This window comes from Pseudochaenichthys georgianus, chromosome 17 (genome assembly GCF_902827115.2).
Source record: "Pseudochaenichthys georgianus chromosome 17, fPseGeo1.2, whole genome shotgun sequence".
NCBI classification, from domain to species: domain Eukaryota; kingdom Metazoa; phylum Chordata; class Actinopteri; order Perciformes; family Channichthyidae; genus Pseudochaenichthys; species Pseudochaenichthys georgianus.
The window spans coordinates 16967210-16990947 of record NC_047519.1 but is presented as its reverse complement, the minus strand read 5'-3'; the positions used below and the strand labels follow the sequence as shown (position 1 = coordinate 16990947).

At 40.9% G+C, this 23738-nt stretch overlaps 1 protein-coding gene across 10 annotated transcripts in view; it reads left to right on the top strand.

Moving 5' to 3' along the window:
- astn1 (astrotactin 1) overlaps positions 1-23738 on the top strand; it is a 493901-nt gene that overhangs the window by 122930 nt on the left and 347233 nt on the right. For 2 of the 10 annotated variants that reach the window (XM_034105004.2, XM_034105001.2), the window contains exons 6-8: positions 2785-2892; positions 5417-5566; positions 13322-13489. In XM_034105004.2, the coding sequence (XP_033960895.1) occupies positions 2785-2892; positions 5417-5566; positions 13322-13489 (426 nt within the window). Of the gene's footprint in view, positions 1-2784; positions 2935-5413; positions 5567-13321; positions 13490-23738 lie in introns of all 10 variants that reach the window. The other 8 variants (XM_034105002.2, XM_034105000.2, XM_034104998.2 and 5 more) reach the window with 5 other exon arrangements.

Below are 23738 nucleotides of genomic sequence, written 5' to 3'. Positions count from 1 at the left end.
GTGTGTGTGTGTGTGTGTGTGTGTGTGTGTGTGTGTGTGTGTGTGTGTGTGTGTGTGTGTGTGTGTGTGTGTGTGTGTGTGTGTGTGTGTGTGTGTGTGTGTGGCTCTGCTCTGCTCTGCTCTGCTCTGCTCTGCTCTGCTCTGCTCTGCTCTGCTCTGCTCTGCTCTGTGTTCGGTGTGTTCGTGTCTGTCCGACACCGGCATTTGTTTTCAAATGACCATGAACAGTAATTTACACACATCTGGCTAACTCCATAGGTATATGCGGGTGTTCCCAAAATAAATGTAATCTTTAATAATATTCTTAATCTCGATGTAGTGCTAAATGCTGTCGGAGTGCACCGGAACGAACGACACTATCATAATATCTTCTGAAAACAAATGCCAGTGTCACACAGACACACACACACCCCGGACATGTCCTTCACAATGCGCCTTCTCCTCGTTTTCCCATCACTGGATTATCCGTAAATCATACAAACAAAACCAAAATGTTGATTTATCTGTTTTTCCGTTTTGTTTTAAAAACTGAATAACGTCGGTTTTTTGGTTTTCCCTTTTTCTGAAAAAACAAACAACGACACCGGTTCTTTTTTAAACGTTGTTAATATGTTTTGGATGCATATTGTTCTAGTATTTGTTCAGGCTGTTACATACAATTAGCCTCTGTTGCTACGTACCTGCTGGTGGTGAGTAAATAGTAAAATCAGTTACAATTGACAACCGGTTCGCGATTTTCTTTTAGTGGATCTGCCGGTTCTTGGCACATTAGGTTGGGAACCCGTGTTGTAAGCCATACATTGTTTTCCATCTTTACTTTTTAAAAGGATTCACCGCAGCATAGCACTGTCTTAACAAAATGCTGAGGTAATGAGATAAACACTCACATTATATGCATTAACATTTTAACAATACCTTTAGGCACCAGCACAACATGTTCTGTAATAAAAAATGAAGTACTTATTTGTACTTTCAGTACCGTGTTCATCACCGATTCTTATATGCATCAGTCTGTGAGCACTCATTGTAGATGATTCATTCCTTTTGAGAAAGGCTTTTTAACCACAACTTGATTTTAACATGATTATATCTCAGAGACAGTTTTATCCCACAAGCCATAAGACTACTTAATGCCTGAGCTTGCACAAATTGTATTGTTCTTATTTTCTAAATGTTTATGTCTTGTATTTGCATTGCTGAGGAACCTGTGACCCAAGTTTTGTATTCATTATTTGACAATAAACCATTGCATCTTGAATCTTCTCCATTGTAATAATATAAAGATCCACAGCAAAGCTTCGCTCTATAAAGGCCCTGTCACACTGCCCGAAATTGACACCCGATGGACACACGAATATGGAATTGTGAATTTCGCACGAAGATGGCCCCGAACCACACACAAAGGCAACATTTACATTACATGTAAGACGTACAACTGCAATGAAAGTACCAAAAACAATGATGTTACAGTACTATGATACTGTACTGATATTTTCAGACTTTGTTCTTTACTTTCTCCGTCTTTATATGTAGAAAATATTACGTTTTCTCCGTAATGTTGTTTCCATAGCAACAACAACTTCCTGTCAACTCTCCTTCAAAATAATATATTATATCCTTTTTAGTTTCACAGTAACACAAATTGGGTTATTTACATAATATGTTTACATGATTTTGTTGTGCAATAAAACAACCCGATGGACACACGATAAAGGAAATGTTCAAATTCGGCTGTGATCGTAGCAACATCGGGCCATTCGTGAGGGCATCTTAAGCCTTCGTATGACCGCCGGCGGAGTTTCTCAGGCTCCGGCAGCAACTTCGTGAGCGGTGGCAAAATCTTTGGCATGCCAAAAAATTGCCGAAGGACCTTGCGAAGGTTCATTTTCGTGTTGAATTTGTGTGTCAATTTTGCGTGTCAATTTTGCCCTTCGTAAGGCCATCGTGAGGGCATCTTGTTATCATCGGTGCCATCGGGCATTCGCCCAGATCAGAGTGAGGGTGAATGCACCGATGATAACACGAAGATGACACGATTTGACAAGATGCCCTCATGAGTGCCTTACGAAGTTGCCGCTCATGAAGTTGCTGCCGGAGTCTGAGAAACTCCACCGGCGGTCATACGATGGCTTAGATGCCCTCACGAATGGCCCGATGTTGCTACGATCAGAGCCGAATATGAACATTTCCTTTATCGTGTGTCCATCGGGTGTCAATTTCGGGACAGTGTGACAGGGCCTTTAGGCAACGTTTGCCACTTTTTTATAAACAGCTCAAGGTTAGATAGGATTGACTAAAATTGCATTCCCCCAAGGACTTCACCAAAAGCCATTCAGTTATAAAGCACACATCAAAGTCAAGAAGCTGCATTGCATCCTTCTTTATATACTTCTTTTGTTTGGCAGTACTTATTTTACTCCATTAAATGATCTAAATTAACACTATCTATTTGGTTAACTTAACACAATAACCAAACTGAAAGCTACAGATAAACCAGAATGCTTAAGTGTATTTTTCTTTAATACATGACACGGATAACTTTCTGCTTGGCTTCCATCTCCATTAGCCTACATTTCAATAATTGATTTAATAAAAAAAACTTTGTCTGATCTGTTTCCACACTGAATCCCACGGCCCTTTCCTTTTTGGTTCTGGCTGCCCTTTATTTTCCCACTGCGTTCTCAATGAGGCCAACTTGAGGACACATTTCCCTACCAATGGTCCAGAACTACGTTTCTTCATAGTAGATGTATTTTTCATACTTTTTATGTGTGAATCCAACAGGGGGTTCAACTTTCTTGAACCCCGACGGGGACTCTGGAACGGAGGCAGACAGCGAGCCTCAGCTGGCCTTTTACACCGACCCAAACCGCAGTCGACGCCGGAGTCGAGGTATGAGAAACGGTAACGCCAACAGCGCGTGGGGCTCAGGGGGTAAGGAGAATTCACCTACAGTCAGTTTATCTCGCCGTCAGATGGTTCTACCATCGCCATGACGCATGACTAGTAACCTTGACAATGCATAAAGCAGATGGAAAGGCACCAGTGTTGTATGTGTGTGTGCTCGTGATTTGGACTCCAAGGAAAGTGTGGAGTTTGTGTATACGGTATGCTATGTGTGTACATATGTGTGTTTCTTAAAAGTGGTTGTGAGCATGTTACACTGCATCTGCATACAATCGTGTTGACTGAAATGAAACATGACAACGAGATCAGAGGTTTTGGTGGCGACTATTCAGATATGGATTGCATCTCGTGACGTGAAAAACACTGTATCTTGAAATAATATTTCACACACGTATTATTTCTAAAGAGAAGACTGTGCCAATGTGTCTAAGTGAAGTGTTGTGGCATGCTTCATCTGTCAGCATGCCATTGTCCTTGCAGCTTTGATGTACAGTAAGGGGGTGTGGGATACAGACACGGGGGGGTTAAAAAATAACGAGACCATTTATTCCAAATAATAGCTGCTGTCAGAAGGCGTGACAAGCTTTCAAAACGCCTCAAAGCCAATTACTCCACTGTCATGTGTCACAAACATGGCGATATCTCCAGAAGTTTAGCCAAACCTTTAATTAAAACGAAGCTTACAGAAATAATAAATTGGTTGCATTAGTGCCATAACAATGTTGTTTACATCCAGAGGAAAGGCATGATTTGTGAGGCGTGATATAATCATTGCCTTAAAGGTGGGGTAGGTAAGTTTGAGAAACCGGCTCGAGATCGCTAGAATTTGAAAATACACGGAGAAAATCTGCCACTTCCTTACAGAGCCCCTCCTCCAACACACACGAACGCGCACATGACCAATGAGGGCACGAGATAAGTTTTTGCCCCGATGGAAGGCTGACAGGCAGGTAGGCCATCCAAGATTGGTTGTACTTTTTACAGTATTACGGCTTCTACAGATGACATTTTTTTATGGATATTTTGTCAAAGCACTTAAGATATTCATTGCTATCGGGATGTTAAGAGCATTCCATGGAATATAACAAAAAGTGTATCTCGAGCCGGTTTCTGAAACTTACCTACCCCACCTTTAAGTCATAGGGATGATGAGTGTGAGAATATCGGAATATTTCCCGTTTTTGTATGTAATGTCTACTCCAGGGAAATTCATTTCAAAAAGGAGATATTATATCCTGCATACAGCTATTGAGTTCTTGATTGAATAAACTAGCTTTGTACATAATAGGATAGGTAAGATTTCTTCTTTGTTAAAGGATCCTGTAGCTCCCTCCAGTAATAGACACCAGTCATCAAGTCTTGATTAAAAAAACACGGTTTAGTTTCATACCTGACCAACCCATCATCAGAACAAGAGAAGAAAAACAAGTATGAACAGTTTAACTGTATGCATTTTACAATTTACTATGCGTATACCGCTTAAGCTTGCAATATAAATAATGGAGATGGACATTTATAGCATATAACACGTCTCGCAAGCGAACACACATACACAAACACACGCCTGTAACATGCAGCTTATCCGAACAAACCTAATTGAAATTAAATAATCATACAAAACGGCTGCCTACTACTGAGAGTGGGTGGATTCTCAATACTGTATCCTGGAGTTATTTCCATCAACTTAGCTTGAGAGCTTTTTCCTGTAACACAATTATCCTGTGCCTAGACTGTCAAGTGCACCAATTAATTGTTACGTGGCAAATGCTACACTGCAGATTTGTTCCGCCTCTAATAATGCTACACCTTTACAGGTATATGAACTGTAATTTGTGATTTAGAGCTGTAAGGAAATTAACTGAAAATGTAAGGCAGTTACACATCCCCTCAGGCAGCTTCTGAATGATAAAGTTATGCTACAATGTAATCTAGACCTATTCTGCTACTGTATGAGCAAATAACAATTTTAAACAAAGTGAGTGGCTTTATTCAAGGTTAAATGTGTTGTATCGTGTGTGTTTGTGTGTTTGTGCTTGCCCCTGTGGGTCATGTTTAACACTTTCCGTGTTGCACTCTGGAGAAAAGAGATAAGGGACGCAACCTCGCTCTGGCGGAAAGGGAGAGCAAAGGAAAGAGGGGAAGGTTGCAAAACAACCTCTGGACCATTTCTATTTAGGCCCATGTATCTTTTTCCCGTTGCATCCCTGTTTGGATGTTAAAACCCTTCAAAGGTAAACCATATTGCTGGGCCAGCGAGCTATGCCTGTTCTAAACCTCCCAAAGGCTTGATGTTTTTGATCCACATGTCCTTTTCATGGACGCTAAGCCCCTTTTTGTTTTAGCTTGTTTGTGAAATATCTCCATGTGTAATCGTGTGTGTATGTTTGTGTGGTTGTGTGCATGTTTCAGGGTATGTAGGGGATTAAGGAACGGTCACTGCTTCAGATATCTTTATCGTTTGTTGTTCCCACCTCTCCCCACTCCCTGCCTGTGCATTTGTTCCCAGCAGCAGGTTCCCCACGGAGTCCCATCAATAAGACCACCCTGACTTTGATCAGTGTCATCAGCTGCGTGATCGGCCTGGTGTACTCCTCTCACATGTCCTGCAGCATCGCAGTACGGGTGATTCTACACGTTCCAGAGCACCTCATCGCTGACGGTAAGTCTCTTCTCTCGCCTCACGGTCAAGTCTTCTCTGTTTTTTGGTTTAATTTCCCCACTTGAAAGCGACCTGAAGCATCTACATGACTTCTAACTGGATTCCACTCCAATGACACAGCAACTGTTACTTTTTCAGTCTTTTATTTCAGTTGTCGAATTGGTCTTATAGGTGAAAAACCTTTGAAGACAAGAAAGATGCATTAGACAACTTGCAATATTCATTAAAATAAATAAAACATGCAAACAATACACTGACACTGCTGCCTTATGTATGTATATTTTACAAATAAACTGGGCAGACTAAACACAGAAATAGACTTTATTAGCAATGTAGCTGGACTCTTTCCCCATACATTTCTCTGGGTGCTCGATACCCCAGGCGACTGAGCTGGCATTTGTTCTGCCACTCTCCAAGGAGTTCTTCTCGCCATTTCTCTCAAACAGAGTGCCTGTGTTTCTCGTGTAGCTGGCCGATTTGCTTTGCTCTCTCTCAAAGACAAAAGTAAAATGCCAGGTCGCCCACCCCCTCCCTGTGTTTCCCATGTGAGGCCACACAACAGATGTGCCCTCAAAGCATCAGAGCACATTGAGGCCAGGTTGCAGTGACCACCCGCAGCACACCCTCCATCACTCTTCCCCTTGTACTTTCTGATATGTTGAACCACTGTGCTAATGAATTCCAATGTAGCACCTGAAGAAGAAAAAAAAGCACTGTGGGGGCCGAGCACTGGCTCCTGCTGGCTCTTTGTCATTTTTCAGCCAACACACGAGTGAGCTGGCAGTCCAGATATATTATAGACTTTGACTACGCTCGCTCATCTATCATCCCGAGGTCTGATTTGATTCGTAGCACTGCTGCTTTCCGATGGTGTACACGGGCCTGCCAGGGAGATATTAACATTCCAGGGAGGTGTCCAAGGGGTAACTTTGAAAGGGGAGATGAACGATGGTGGATTCGCCTGTTGAATTACAAAAAACTGGGATCGATTTAGAATGTTTCCATAAATGTCTCCACAATCTCATCACACTTTGATTTGATGTCATGGTGAATCAGATGAGTATCTGGATTCTACCACTGGGGAAAGAAGCTATTAATGCAAATAGCTGCGCGTGTGTCTGCCTGTGAAGAAAAAGCGTCACACCTTTCCCCTCGCCTTTCACATCAGGTAAAGTAATCAATCAGGGGATGTTTCTACTGCTACTGCTATTCAAAATACATAACAAAGGACAGAACAAACATTGCTTTATGACTAACTCGGATTCTAAAATATAAATGTGGGAATGGTTTATCATCAGCAATTGTATCTTTTAGAAATAGTTTTCCTATCTTTGTCCTTGGACGTGTCAATTTACATTTAAAATTAGGACTATTGAAGTCCCAGTTGCAGTGTAGCTCAATAATCTAATGCACACAACATCGAAGTGTAAGTAGAAGCTGGGGATTTCTGTTTAATGTCCTCCCTCTGGTGAAGGACCTTCATACCACCCGCAGCCAGTGATACCTACTGAATTTCAGTTTCTCAATCCCTCATTAAATGATGAAGGCTGTCTTAAATAATTAAAAGCAACTGATAAAGAGGGAAAACATACTTTCATGCTGTTCAAAACAATAACTGAGCCAACATCTACAGCCACGGTGCGGGCTTCATCAGGTCTTAATTAAGCACGATGTTAATTAGAGCTAAATGCTTAAATAAGCATGTGGCAATGCTTACAGTGCCAATTTTAAAAATGAAATGTATTTTGCAGGTTTAATATCTTTACTTAGTTTTTTTGTAGATATTGGTTAATAAACCCAACAATAAACTTTGGCCTGATGATGGACAAAGGTCACTAAAGCCATCACAATTCCACATCAGGGGAATATATGTGCCAGATGTAATGTCACTCCGTAAAGTATAATTGTTAAGACATTTCACTTAAAGCCACACATGTTAACACCCGGGTGGTGCTCGAGGAAAATTCTGGTGACTTTGAATGCTTTTATTATTTATCTTCTTGGCACCATGACTGTATGTACAAAAACTCATACAATCCATCCAATAGTTAGACTGGAACAAAAGCAGAGACCAACTGTGAAGGACCAGGGTACGCAACAACTAGGAATGCAGGTTGATGTGGAGAAAATAAGGATTTTATTTACCCAATATATATATACAGTTTTAGGATGGGTAACAAAATGAAGTAGGTTGAAAGAAAAGGTGTATTATTACTAATATAAACAGATACAAATCTAGCATTAATGAATAAACAAAAAACGTCACCAAATTGGGGGACTTTCTGTGTGCTTCTATCCAAGAGCAACTGTTGAGAATGTGGCCATGTAATAAGCGTGTAAATAACACCTTCATGCATGTGGAAATAACACCTTCATGCCGATCTAGATCCCTCTGCTTCGCGTCGGGCTCCTGATCAGCCTGTCGGTGTTCTTTTCCCCATAATGACCGCGTCGCTGCACATTATCCCTTACATTATATAGAGTCATTATTCATTTGTTTTAAAGCAGGAGGCGCAAACGCTTGCCTCAGGGAGGGAGAAAAAGAGCTACAGTGGAGAATAAACAGAAGGGCAACCATGGCAACCATGCAAGGGAAGTCTTATTAGATAATCTCTTCTCACACATCCCTGAAACTGGCCCTCCCGCTGTACTTCTCGGAGACTTCAACCTCCAGACGGGGAAGATAGACAAACTAACATCTCTGTTAACCGCCTTTGCTTTCTCACTGTCTCCATCCCCACCAACTCATAAAGCTGGCAATGTCCTTGATCTCATATTCTCTACTTCTAACCTCTCTGTAAACCCGCTCCACACATCCGATCACTTCTTCATTTCATTCTTTCTACCCCTTTCCAAACATAACAAACTAATCTCTTCTCATCCTGCACCTGTCCGCCGTAACCTCCGTTCTCTCTCCCCCTCTACCTTTGCCTCATCGGTGCTCTCAGCCCTCCCTTCCTCTGACTCGTTCCAACTCCTGCCTCCAAACTCTGCTGCAGAAACTCTCCTCTCTACTCTACTCTCTGGACTCTCTCTGTCCTCTCACATCTCAGCAGGCTCGTCAGTCGCCTCCTGCTCCCTGGCTAAATGACGCACTGCGTGCTAATATAACCATCCTTAGGGCAGCAGAGCGGAAACGGTGTAAATCCAAACACCATGACGACCTCCTAACCTATCAGGCTCTCCTCTCCTCTTTCTCTGCTTCGATCTCTCAGGAAAAAAGCACTTTCTTTCAAGATAAGATCCAATCTTCCTATTCCAATCCCAAACAACTATTTTCCATCTTCTCCACCCTCTTGGACCCTCCCCAAAGCCCCTTCCCCCTCCTCCCTTCTGTCAAGCGACTTTGTTAACCACTTTGAAAAAAAGGTTGATGATATTCGCTCTTCTTTTTCTGACTCACCTTTACTCACCGCTGGGTCACCAGACCCTCTTTCCACCCACACACTAACCTCCTTTTCCCCTCTCTCTCCAAGTGTGGTTCTTACCCTCATTACCGCTGCCCGCCCTACCACCTGTCCTCTGGACCCTATCCCCTCAAACCTCCTTCAGACTATCGCTCCTGATGTTCTACCGTTTCTCACCCATTTCATCAACACTTCTCTAACTTCTGGTCACTTTCCAAATAGTCTTAAGGAGGCAAGAGTAAACCCTCTCCTAAAGAAACCCACTCTCAACCCGTCTGATGTTATAAACTACAGGCCTGTCTCTCTCCTCCCGTTCCTGTCTAAAACACTTGAACGCGCCGTCTTTAAACAACTCTCCTGTTATCTCCATCAGAACAACCTTCTGGATCCGCACCAGTCTGGTTTCAAGGCAAGTCACTCCACAGAAACTGCTCTCATTGCTGTCACTGAGGAACTGCACACTGCCAAAGCAAAACATGACATGACCTCCCATCTGGACCACGTTTGTAGTCCTCGATGCACCTAAAGGAAAAGTGGTTTAAGTTTTAATTGGATCATACATTTACTTTTGTACATGTGTAGGAGAGGACAAAGCTGCTCATGCTATGACTCCGGTTTGCAGAGATGGCAAAGGTACACACATCATTTACTCAAGTAGAAGTACAGATACTCGTGTTTAAAAATACTCTGGTAAAAGTAGAAGTACTGACAACATTTCTTTACTCAAGTAAAAGTAAAGAAGTACAGGCTTCAAAATGTACTAAGTAGAAACTGCCCTCCTTGCTATCACTGAGGAACTGCACACTGCTAAAACAGCCTCCCTCTCCTCTGTCATCATCCTTTTGGACCTGTCTGCTGCATTCGACACGGTGAACCATCAGATCCTCCTTCACACTCTCCAAGAACTTGGAGTTTCAGGCTCTGCACTTTCCCTCCTCACCTCATACCTCAAAGACCGCACCTACAGGGTTACTTGGAGAGGGTCCGAGTCCGACCCTTGTCAAATAACTACAGGGGTCCCTCAGGGCTCTGTTCTTGGTCCCCTCCTCTTCTCCTTGTACACAAACTCGCTCGGATCAGTCATTAACCCGCATGGTTTTTCATACCACTGCTACGCTGACGACACCCAATTAATTCTGTCCTTTCCCCGCTCAGAGACCCAGGTCGTCGCACGCATCTCTGCTTGTCTAGCTGACATCTCTCAGTGGATGTCTGCTCATCACCTCAAGCTCAACCTTGACAAGACTGAACTGCTTTTCCTTCCGGGAAAAGATTGTCCCACTCTTGACCTGACAATCAACATCGGCACCTCTGTTGTTTCCCCGACTCAGACTGCAAGGAATCTGAGTGTGATCCTAGATAACAACCTGTCCTTCACTGCAAATATCACTGCTACAACCCGTTGCTGCAGATCCACGCTTTACAACATCAGGAGGATACGTCCCCAGCTGACCCAGAAAACAACGTAGGTTCTGGTCAGGCTCTCGTCACCTCACGCCTAGACTACTGCAACTCCCTCCTGGCTGGTCTACCTGCATGTGCCATCCGACCTCTGCAGCTCATCCATAATGCAGCGGCTCGTCTGGTCTTCAACTTTCCAACATTTTCCCACACCACTCCGCTCCTCCGCTCACTTCACTGGCTTCCGGTAACTGCTAGAATCCACTTCAAGACACTGGTACTTGCGTACCATGCTGCAAATGGATCTGGCCCTTCCTACATCCAGGACATGGTTAAACCGTATACCCCAGCACGTGCACTTCGCTCTGCATCAGCCAAACGACTCGCTGCACCCTCGCTGCAAGGGGGACCCAAGTTCCCATCAGCAAAAACACGTGGGTTTGATATCCTGGCTCCAAAATGGTGGAATGAGCTCCCCATTGAAATCAGGACAGCAGAAATCCTGCACATCTTCCGGCGCAGACTGAAAACTCATCTCTTTCGACTCCGCTTCGAGTGATAACATTACTAACAAAGAACTGCTAACAGAGCACTTATATACTAATAAAGGACTGGCTTATCTATAGCCAGTTTAGTAGCACTTGAAATAGTTGGCTCTATGAAACCTGATGTACTTATATGATTCTGTTTTCTTCAAGGTTGTGTCTTCCTGGTCGAATTTACTTATTGTAAGTCGCTTTGGATAAAAGCGTCAGCTAAATGCAATGTTATGTAATGTAATGATTGAAAAACACAAATATTGCATATCCTGGAGACATCAAACAGGACATTAAATGTGCCATCAAAAATTAAAAAACATTATTGGTGTCTATAGTTTCAGAGTTTTTATGAGCAACGTTATGGCTTTCCAAGATTAGTCAAACGAGATTTGTCCGGCCAGTGCAGTGTGTGCTCTATTTTTAAGTGATCATCAAAGGGGATGGCACTAACTAGGGCACACATAGCCTGCCAAGTAGTCATTAAATATGCCCGGGTTAAAAAAGCCCAGTGCACCCCGTGTTTTCAAACAGACAGGGCTTTGGTCAATGAGTGTTAATGCTAGTTTGCAAAGATCACACAGAGGATAACTCTCTGTATACACTGTTCTAGTGACACCTGCCGTGTCAGATGTCCTGGGGCACCTGTCTCCCAGCAACAAACTCGTGGCTTTTGGGGCTTTTACTGGCTTTTGGGGCTTTTACTTCAAGTTATTTAATAAAATAAACAATGCAAACTGCCTTGAAAACTTGTGATAGCTTCTAGTGTAATCAATGTAACCATTCAAATCAACTTTTAAATCAGTAAATATGTCAGATACATCGGACAAACATATTCAGTCCTGTTATTTCCTTATTAATAAAGTAAGGCATGTCACAATGTTGAAAGTATGTAAGTCACTTTGGATAAACACTTTAAATAAAATTCAATGGAATGGAATGTAACAGAATAATCTGCAGTTTACCTCAAATAGTCAAATCCCCGAATGTATGATGTATATTACAAAATTGAGCCTTTCTTCATCGTACATTTTTCAATTTATCAGCATATTTTCTCATATGTACGGTACCCTTTACCATGGCTGAAAATAGGCGTCTAGTAAACAACGAGCAGATCAAATAAAAAAATAAATGTTTAACTAATCAAAATCTACATTGACTGGGCCCTTTCAGGCCGCGGATGTGTTGACCTGACATGGAAATGCAGCCCTAATTCCATCACGCTGCTTTATTTATGTCACAAGTGCCACTAATAATACACATGAAAAGATCACAGCGTAGGAGTGCAATTTGTGAGTGGATTCCTGGGGAGTTCTGGAGGAAAACAGCTCAGAAGCTGTTAATTAGTTGCTAGTGAAATTCTACCATTATTACACACAACCACAGAGAAGCCTGAACAGTTTGAGGGGTACATTTTCTTATTGACACTCAACTTTAACCAAGTTACTATGCAGTTACAGTCACCAGGGCATGTGGCCAATTTAATCTGAGTACAGCATCACCTTAAACATAACTGCATTAAACACGGACTGTAAAGTCATTGGCTCAGTAAATAACTCATCCAAAAGGAGAACAGACCATAACACAATTTCACACTGCACTGGTGGGAAGGACACAAAAATACATTGTTTATCAGTAATGCCGCAGCCAAACAGAGTCCTTCCTGTAGTGCATTAGCTTACATGTGATCTATTCAAATGATGACACTGTCTGAACCATACACCCTTTTAATTCTTGCTAATATTTATCCGAACACCATGGGAAATGTGTACACATAAAAGTCAATGCTCTATTTTCTTCACTGTTGCCTTCCTCCTGTTGCAAAGTGGCTGCCTGTGGTTACTGATAATAATCAAAACAAGTGTTAGGCTTTCTACAACAGGCATTATTTTTTTAGAATGTTTCTCACAGTTTGAATATTTTTCATATTTTAATTTTGCAGCTGTCAATGTTTGTTATCTTGGCTGGATGTCAGCTCCTGCTGCAATGATAAGGAATAATAATTATTCATTTTTCAGATATCACAGTTGTTGAGACGTTCACGGTGTTTCATGTTTGTTAGGCCAGGTTAATCTCCTTAGCTTATCAAATATTTACATTTTGGCTTACTAAAATATTTTAATTTGAAGGTTTTCTAACACTGATTCCTTATTTTCCCATTTGGATTTTGAGTGTATGATAATATTTTCCCTGCTGTCTTTGAATCATCTTAAAATAATTTTGCAGCAAGGTCCAACATATACTGTGGCCTTGTCCTGATATTTGTAGTGAATATTATAAATAAGTTATTTTCTTATTCTTGGCGGTTTTCTACAATCCCTCCACCTGTCATGCATTTATTATATCCATCTCTATCATTACCTCTCCCTGACTCCTCCACCCTTTACCCCTCTCTCCTCTGTCCCCCTCAGGATCAAGGTTTATTTTGCTGCAGGGGAGCCAGATGGACGCATCAGACTGGTTGAACCCGGCCCAGATCTTGTTGTATTACCAACATAACGCCAGTGGTCCCTGGGCCAACGAGCTGTGTGGACGCCGCCTCCTGGACCCCTGTGAGCACCAATGTGACCCTGAGACAGGTAAGCTGAGAATGAAATTTAAAGGTCACCTATTATGCAAAATCCACTTTTCCATGTCTTTGATACATAAACACCCTCTGTGTAAAGAGATTCTGAAAGTTTCAGGAAAAAAAATTCTCTCACTTTTTGTCCTGATCCATTTATATAGAAACATGTCTGAAAATGAGCTGATCAGATTTTGGCCACTTTATGATGTCATAACGACACACACCTTATCACCTGAATCTCCTCCTAGAGCACCATTGTGTTCTTTTTAACCAAATATCTCTCAGAGGGGCGTGGGGAGGGGCTCCTTATTTTCATCTAAAGTAACAGACATAGAATCAGCACTTTTGAAACAGAGGGGATTATGGGATGCTACAATGCACGATCTGTGTGGTATTTCGAGCCAAACACTTCAGATACATGATTTGTATATATCTGAGACCTATAATATATTGATGAAAAAGAGTATAATAGGGGACCTTTAAAAGAGGATCAGCTCAGTGTTGTACCGGGACTTTTCACACACTGTCAAATGTTTGGCTGTAAAATTACAGTAAATTACTGTCTACTAGTTGCATGGATTTCACAGTAATTTACTGTGAATATTTCACAGTAATTTACTGTAGATATGTGTAGATACTGTGACTTTACAGTTGCCTTGCCCATGGAATTACTGTGATATAGCAGTACAGAGCTGTGGTATTATATTACCTTGCTGTACATACATTACAGTAATTACCTGTATTTTCACACTATTACTGCAGAAGTAATGCAACACAGTAGCCAGTAATTTACGATAATATATTGTACATTTGACTAGTTAACTGGGATTTTACCATAGCTACACAATTCAATCAGCTCAATCAACAAAGAAAAACAAAGAAAATGCCCATTTTAACTTTGTATTACTCCATTGAAGTGCAAAGTACATTTCACAGTGTCTTGGACATGTTGTTACGGCCCCAACCTCTACTCCGCGGTAGTGGCTCGTGCTTAGACCCGCAACATGAAAGAATACACGCAATAACCGGTACTTGGTAACGAGTATGTATTGATAATCAGCCGTTTGCTCACACAAGCGAAACGGGAAACAAAAAGAGGTCTGGAGGACTGGCCAATAAGAACAAAAGGAAGGTGGTGCCCGAGCCAGCCACACCAGGGGCCGTAGGATTCCCCCCCCCCTAACCAAAAGTCAGGTGTAAACCCTATGGAAACAAGGAAAGCCGTGAAAACTGGACTACCAGGTCCTCCAGGCTAAATATAAACACATCTACAAGACACAGTATAGCTCAAGCCCCACTATACCAAAAAGGGTCTTCAGAGGAGAGTGTCTCCCAGCGCCAGAAAAGGCGAGACATCCTTTTCCTCCAGCTTCTCTTTATATATCCGCGACAGAGTGGAATTGGGAACACCTGAGCAGAGGCAGACCAGGTGCACCTGCGCAACAGGGAGAGAGAAAGAAAACAAGGAGGGGAGCACGTAACAGTTTGAGTAGCATTATAATACAGATGAATGAGCAATGGGTTGGAGGGAATAGTCGATGTACTGTAATCTTGATGGCTTGACAGAAATGACTGATGAATTATGCTCGAGGCGTGTTGAAAAGCAACATGTCAATAACTTTTGATTGATGTGGCATTATATACATGTTTCTTTGTGACCTACAAAATGCAGATGAAAAGCAAATCTAGCTCAGCACAATATTCTATGAGGGGCCGTACAGGCCGTAATTCATACTGGTCCTCTCACGCACATACATTCTCCTTATACATACATATATTTTCACTCTTACACACATATATTCCCCTTTTACATACATACATTTTCACTCTCACACACGTATATATTTACACTCACACATTCATACATTTTGCTCTCATATTATCATATTTCAATGCACACATTCATATATTGTCACTCACACATTCATGCATTTTGTTTTCATATTCATATATTTTAATGCTCATATTTATACATTTTGCTCTCAAGCACATTCATTCAATGTTTACATTTAATATTATAAATAATATATGCATGTCTGAAGACAATGTATGTATGCAAGAGAAGAATGTATGTATGTATGAAGACAATGTATGTATGCAAGAGAAGAATGCATGTACAGTATGTGTGAGAGAAAGTATAGTGGAAACGGAAGGAGTATGGTTGAAACGGAAGGCAGGTCATTATCGCGCTGTGTTTGGCTCAGAAGGTGGGCTCATGTTCAGAACTTCGGATTCAAATCAACACGATGGAGGGAGATGAATCCGTGTATCTACGGACCATTTTTTTTTATTTATTAAAAAAGTAAACGGAAGAGCGTCTGAGAGGCGTTTTTGCCCTTTTGCTTTTTACCTTACTAAATGGTCTAATGGTCAGTGGAGCGAGGGGCCGCGAAACTCGCGGAAGTGATTTCAAAACAAAGGGCACTCGTTTGCTTGGAACGGTGATATTATAAGCAAGGGGCAACTAGGGCCGGGAATTTAGCGATCACAACGAAAACGGCCAAGACACACATTGAGCCCAGCAAATGAGGGCTGTAAATATAACAAGCCTATGTCTAAAATGGACAACATTGTTAGGAAATGTAAACTATAAAGCGGTTCTGCACTGCGGTCACTCAGCCGTCTCTCGAGTTTTTTTTCAAATCAGCAGCTCTTTTTTCCCCTGCTATATTTGATGATCGATACAAATATTTGTTACCACAAGATCTCAATAAAAGTGACACTGTTGGACTCAGTACTAGTTTGACTTGCGGCATGTTAGGCGCGGTTAGTAGTGCATGACATTAAAAACAGTTTAACAAAACGTGAATAACCACAACCACTAGTATACCTTCAACATAAAGTCATAGTTGAGCACAATACAGTATCAGAAACTAGCTGTGGAGAGTAAAACAGATACTCACAAACACGATCAAACACATGATCCCCACAGGCTGAGATCTGAAAGAGATAACATATTAGAGAAAACTAAAACATATCAAAATGTTGTAGTACATTATATGAAATACCAACAAACACACGGAATAAGGTGCAGTTGCAACTACTGTTCCACACGTTTTATTGAAGCTACATAAACAACTCCAAATGATGAGAACAGTGCTCTGATAAAACAGAATTGTAGAATATTGTGTTCTTTAACAAGCTCTTTATCACTCTCCGCCAGTCAATACATTTTGATCTTCTCTCACTCCCTATTCACTATGAAGAAAGTGGGAGCCTGTAAAACAGAATAATATAATACAACTCGTTGTTTTAACAAGTCCTTTAAAAGTCCTTATGTCTGCAAGTAGATCTCACTCCATGGATGTCACCAATACTTAACAGCATATGGTGTCATTATTCACATACTCTTTTTAATATTGATCAAGGGACTTTATGTTCCTTATCATTCAAGAAGATATTAAAACCGGCATCTCAATGATACGCTGTCATACATAAGCTTTTAGCGTTTTAACGTTTTGATCACAAAGTAAGACGATAAAGATGAAGACGTTCTTTGTATCCGTAGAGGCATCAACATTAGCGTTCTGCCTCGCAAAAACAAGCTTTCACGTGTAAAAATAGCCCTGGATTAAAGAAAAAACGGCTAAGAAATATCGGACATAAAATATGAAACTTCACATGAGTTTCTTGATGAACAATTATTTAATGAAGTAAGCCTTAAATGGGAATCGAAGGGTTTGTTGTTGCTTAAAAAATACTCATCAGCCTGAAGTTAAAATGACAGTATTTATTTTATGATTTCTAAGCTAATTTCAGGTCTCACATATCAGTTGCTCGAATCAGCATGATCTATCCATATCTTTTGGAAGGCAAAAAGTGTCCAGAATTATACATTTTGGTTGTAGATTATTCCGGCTTGTAATTTCTCTACCAGTTTGTCACTCAAACTTTAAGTTCAGGGAAAAATCTCACATTTAGAGGAGGTGGGGAAGTGTCTCCCTTGTTTACCCATCCATTATTCAGCAGCCCGACCCTCCCCTGGGCAAGAGTGAGTTCTGAGACCTTTTAAATGAATCAAAAGGCTGAGCCAGTGTGTCTCATGCCTTCCTTTCTTGGAATAATCTCTGCGTCTCACCCACACACCCAAACCAACACTGTGCCCACTCCTCTAAAAATGATGTATGGACCAGCAGTACTAGCAGCGAAGGCTTTGGTGATTGCATTGTATTTCTCATATGATGCATTCCTAATGAAACCGTTCTGCATACGTGTGCCTGTGTGTGACAGTGAGTGTAAGTGTGTGTAGGCTGCAGGGAGATTGCAAAGGTGCTATAGATAGCTTAGACTCCATCCTCATTTTCTGCTGTGGGATATGGTGATGAAAACGGAAATGTGCTTCAACAATACCGGTGCTGCTCCTGTAAGACTTTAAACGAGGCGCCGGATGTTCTTCCCTTTCTTTAGGGCGTTCAACCTGGGCGCTTTGAGTGCTGATGTTTACGGGCACCACCTTTTTCCCCCCTTTTAGAATGTGTGTAGGACTATAGGAAACACGAATGGACACTTAGTCCCTCTGGAAACGCATGTTTACACTGCATAACACACTGGCTTGATTAATGTGACAGCATAATGGATTTGTGTGTGGATATTTTCCTGATGAGCTGAATAATTTTGCACGCAACAGTGCATAAAGAGAAGCTGTACAGCCACTGCTGCCCACACAGCAGATCAAGAGTTCCAGGCTATTTTAGGGCAATCTATATTTTTTCTCGTTTTACCTACACTTCTGTTCTATGAGTTTGAAAAGGTGACATATAGCTGTGTGGGGACATGATCAAAAATAAACTGTGAAGCTTAGAAACTGGCTCAGCGCCTGCATATTTGGCAATTAGGGAATTGAACACCTTGAGTGTAAAACAAGTTGGAACTGAGTGGCGTGACCTTAGTGCGATGAAGCAGCAATTAAAGCAAGATGAGGAGCTTAGCATTCTTCCGCAGCTGTGCAACAAATCAAATAGAAATGCTACAGCTCCTGTGAACTCAGTGCTGCTCTGGCATTTTTTTTTTTTTTTTAAACTTGTCAAATTCACTTGCTAGTGTCAAATACTCATAGCTCTTTCATTGTACATTTAATAAAGCGGCAATGTAGCAATTATGTTCAGAATTGTGAGGAGGAGCTTTTTAGCTCCTGCACCATATCATTAAGGTGATTAAAAAAGGAAAAACATTCTATATATTTCCATAAAGTTGAAAGGGCATAGCAGACATTTGAATAATTTAACTAAGCCCTTTGAGCTCTAGCTATGCACTAAGGGAAAATACTCCAGCCAGACCATTATTAAATGTTAATATTAATTTCTAAATGGTACACTACAAATATATGTGACCCGCTCTATCGAAATCAGTCGGAAGTCGCAACGGCTCATTTCAAAATAAACGTGGATTTGCGTAAAAAAATAGTCTTGGCTTTCAGAATATGAAACTTCTATTTCCAAAATCACACGATAAATACATTTGAAGCTTGTAAAGGGAAGATGACAGCTCTCACTCGCCACTCTGCTCTTCCGCAGCGCAGCTCCCCCTCCCTCCGGCTGAAATCATGAATGTAAGGCCGATAGTAATCATAGACAAGGCATAATTACAAGCGGAGAATGAAGTAACTTGACGTCACAGCAGGCATAACAACAGCCAGTGTTTCTCGTGAGTTTTTTCCCTGGGAAACAAACACAATACACACAAACACAAAATACACACACACACGTACACACTAGGGCTGACCGATTAATCAATTTTAAATCGAAATCGCGATTTGAAATGATGCAATTATATTTGTTAAACTTTTTTATTTAACATTTTTAAAAAAACAAGAATGTCTTGTGTGTGGTGTTAATTTCGTCAGCTATTTTTTAATTTAGTTTTAGTCCTGTGTTAAATTTCCTTTTTAGTTTTAGTCATATTTAGTCACCTTCATCCTGTTTTTATTTAGTCAAGTTTTAGTCGACTAAAACAGTAAACATTTTAGTCAAGATTTAGTCGACTAAAAGTCTGAGCATTTTAGTCTTATTTTAGTCAAAGAAAACTAATTATTTTAGTCTACTTTTTGTCAATGAAAACTGTTGAGTCTTTTTTAGTCATCAGATTATATAGAACATTTCAGTCAAACTAAACTAGTCTAGCCAAAACCAATAATTTGTCATTTTAGTATATAAATAAATAAGATTATCTTGTCCTTATTTGATGAAAAACACAGGTTGAATGATTAAGAAAGCAGCTCTGCAGAGAGCATCTGGTCAGGTTTGTGGTGTTTTTACCAGCTGTGTTATGGCCACATTGCTTCCCTTCTGATAAAACAATGCATTCGCTTTTTTTCTCCGCCTCATTGTAGCGAAAATGGGCCCAAATATCACATAGTTTCTTTCTCCCAAGCAGTGGTGGCTTTAGACTTTTTCGTTGTCAGTCATTTTGACGGACAGGATCGTAACTTTTCCGTCATAATCCATTATTATCCATCGAGTGCACAATGTATCACTCACTCGTGCTGACGGGGGGGGGGGTATTCGGTTAACGCGACCACTGCTCCCAAGCCCTGTTGTTGCCATTTTATTTTCTGTTAAATAAGGTTAGTTAGACCATGAGTTAGACCATGAGTTAGACCCGAGTCCTCCTGACAGTTCATATTCTGCCGCTGCCCGGGGTAATTCAAATGTACCGCCGCGCGCAGCACAGAAACAGCTGCTGCTCTGCCGCAGCACCGGAAATGGAACTGCTGGGAGAAAAACTGACTTTCAGAGATTTAACGTTATCTTTGATAATATTTCGTCTCCTCATTTTTCGTCAACGAAAGTAAAGAGAGATTTTGTCATAGTTTTTATTTAGTAAACTACATTTTCGTCTCGTCACTTTTCGTCAACGATATTGCATGATGATTTCGTTACAGTTATTGTTTACTGCCGTCGGTGCCGTCTCGTCATCGTCTCGTTTTCGTCATGGGAAAAAAGGTCGTTGACGAACATTTTTCGTCATAGTTTTAGTCAACGAAATTAACACTACTTGTGTGTCAGTCTCATCCACACAAACCAGAAGTGCTGTGCTCCACATGTACCAGCCATTATTAACCAATCAGAAGTGGCCCATGATAGAAGGTGATAGAGATATTGATCCAATCACCTGCCAAGTATTTTAAGTGCCTGCCCTTCTCCAAATGGCTTCCAATGGAGCTTTCCTAGATGGTTTGGTGAAACAACCCATCTGAGTCAGGTTAGTAATGCTCCATCACATGTTTTACATCTATTACAGGGTGAGTCTTAAACTGAAGCTTGACTTTAAAGCAACCCAACGGAACTTTCATGTAAGTTTAGTTCTTTCACTCGTAGCTCGGGCTGCAGGGGTGCTAGAGACGGGAGCACGTTGATACGACCTTCCTAGCCGGAGATATGGCCGCATTTTACAATAAACTTCCGTTGGGTCGCTTAAAAACAAATATCGCAAATCTAATCGCAATCACAATATCTCTCCGAAAAATCGCAATTAGATTATTTCCCCAAACCGTGCAACCCTAGTACACACACACACACTCACTCACTCACTCACTCACTCACTCACTCACTCACTCACTCACTCACTCACTCACTCACTCACTCACTCACTCACTCACTCACTCACTCACTCACTCACTCACTCACTCACTCACTCTCTCACAAGCTTCCCCAGACCAGTAATCCAAACGAAAATATCTTCCCTCCGTACTACTTTGATAATTTGCTCCGCTAATAATCAATCAGATCGATGGATTCCAGAGAAGAGGAAACTTTAAAGGCCTTTTTCTCAAAATGTGTCTTCGGGTCAATGCGACTGATTTCGATGGACATATGTCTGAAGACAGGTTTTAAACAAATTAAGCAAACGTTCTTTGAGAATAAAAACTATATCCATCCACAACCACTTATAGATATGAATACTTTTCAGTTTCCACTCTATGGTTCTACATTATAATAGGCACCATTATCCGTCAGAGTGCTTGGTTTGGATCAAGTGGCTAAACTATTGGTTTGAATAAAACCTGATCTATTCAACATGAAAATAAAACCCAATAGCAATAAACAATATTTGCTTTCCTCCAAAGCATGTATTTTCTCTTTATTACACTTTGTTAACTCTAGTAAGCTCTCATAGTTACTGCTTGAGCATCATTACTTATTTGAAAAGACACTCAAGTATTCACTATATCCTTCGGTTTAGTTTTTATTCTTCTAGTTTCTCATTCAAAACCCCTTCAGAACTTGAACGTAACCCTTGACACAATCTCAAGTGATGATCACACAAATATGTGTTATCAAATACAAAACATGTAAAACAAATCTGATATTTATTTTGTATTATTCTAATAAAGTGAGCAGGAAAATCAGAGACAATCATTTCCTTTAGCCTGTCAGATGCTGACAGTTGACCTTTTCCATTAGCAGTGGTGTATAAGCCCAGGGCCTGTGCCCTTTACATGCCTCCTATTTAGCATGAGCAGAGCATGTAGTACATGTTACCCCTGAGTAACCCTCTAAACCAAAGATGAGGCCCCATCACTCATACTGAGCAAAGTCAAGGCTGGCAATTCTCCTGGGTGCTGACAGCAGGACAACAAGCTGATGCTTCACTGTTCTTTGCTAAAAGGATTCACTCATCAGGAAGATGCCAACATGTAGCATCCATATCCCTCCACTCACTCAGTAATCTTAGTCTCATTGGTGAGGTAGAAGTTTTTATAAATATTAAAGGGAGATTAGTATCAATCTTAGAAATATGTAGTCTTAAAGTCTTTGTATGACAAATCCACTTCTTCATGTCTAGTATACATAAACCTGTGTCCCCTCTGTGTAAAGAGATTCTGAAAGTTTCAGGAAAAAATATTCGCTCACTTTTTGTCCTGATCCATTTATATATAAACCTGTCTGAAAATGAGCTGCAATTTTACTTGCTCGCATTAGCATTGTTAGCATTAGCATTAGCCCAGCGCACTAACGGAGAGAGAGTAACTTATGGCAACACAAAATAAAACATGGGAGAGATGGAGTGATGAGGAGGTGTCGGCGCTTCTGGCAATTTACTCGGAAGGCTTCTACTGAAGCCAGTCCCCAACTCCGGGGACTTCTGGCCGGGGACTTCAGGTGGCAGTATACGCCGTGAAGTTGTTTGGGCAGTAAACAAGAAGAGTCAGCCTCAGCCTCAGGGACTTATTCCGGTGTGAACGCAATCTACTAGATAGTTCCAGGAAATAAAAGTTCCGGGAACTATTCCTGGGAAAAGTACTTGGTGTGAAAGCGCCTATTGTGTTCTTTTAACCAAATATCTCTCAGAGGAGCGTTGGTAGTGGCTCCTTATTTTCATCTAAAGTAGACAGAGAATCAGCACTTTTGAAACAGGGCTGAAACAGAGGGGTTTATGGGGCTGTACAATGCATGATCTGTTGGGTATTTCGAGCCAAACACTTCAGAGACATGTTTTTGTATATAACAGAAAGCTTTACTTTAGTAAATATGGACAGTGCCAATTATCTGTCCATTAAACAAATCATCAACTTAATTAATTCCCATTTAGGAAGTGGAGGCACTTATCCAGCCAGATAACTGAAAAACGGACTCTGTTAAATTGAGACATTTGGACCAAGGATTCAGAGTCTATTGGGATATCTGGTAGTATTTTATTGTTTGTTTGTAGCCTTTATTTAACCAGGTGAAAGCCCCTTGAGATCAAAAGATCTCTTTTTCAAGGGTGACCTAATTGACCTAATTGTGACCAAGAAGAACCATATCTATATATTTTTATTTTCTTCAACACTCAAATTACACTCACAATATCTGATGTTTTGTCTGATTTACAGTTAATCATGTAAGTGTAACTATGTTTTGCAGTTGAAAACCTGAAAGCATTGTAAGGGTAAACCATTTTCTCAATATCAACTACACATACAAGTTCCAAATTGAGAACTGTCGCTCCTTCCAAAGTCAGAGCATTGTTTTTTCTTTCCTTCTCTTAACAAGAAGAAAGTTGTTTTTTGTGCGACAGACAATTACCAACTTGCCATAAAACCGAGTCCCTCTCCTTTCTGCTGTCTCATATAAATTCAAGAAATCAAGCTGAATAAATAGGAAATGCTGAAGAACTAAAAGTGTATTGGTTTGTTTCTTCAAAAGCTGATGAGCTAACAAGTATTATGCTAGCCAGCCGTGAAGATGCCAGTGGTAATCAGCCTCAATAGTTCAACATCTTCGATGGCTTTCTTAGGTCGCATTCACACCTAATAGTCTGCTTCTCTGTTTTGCACCAAA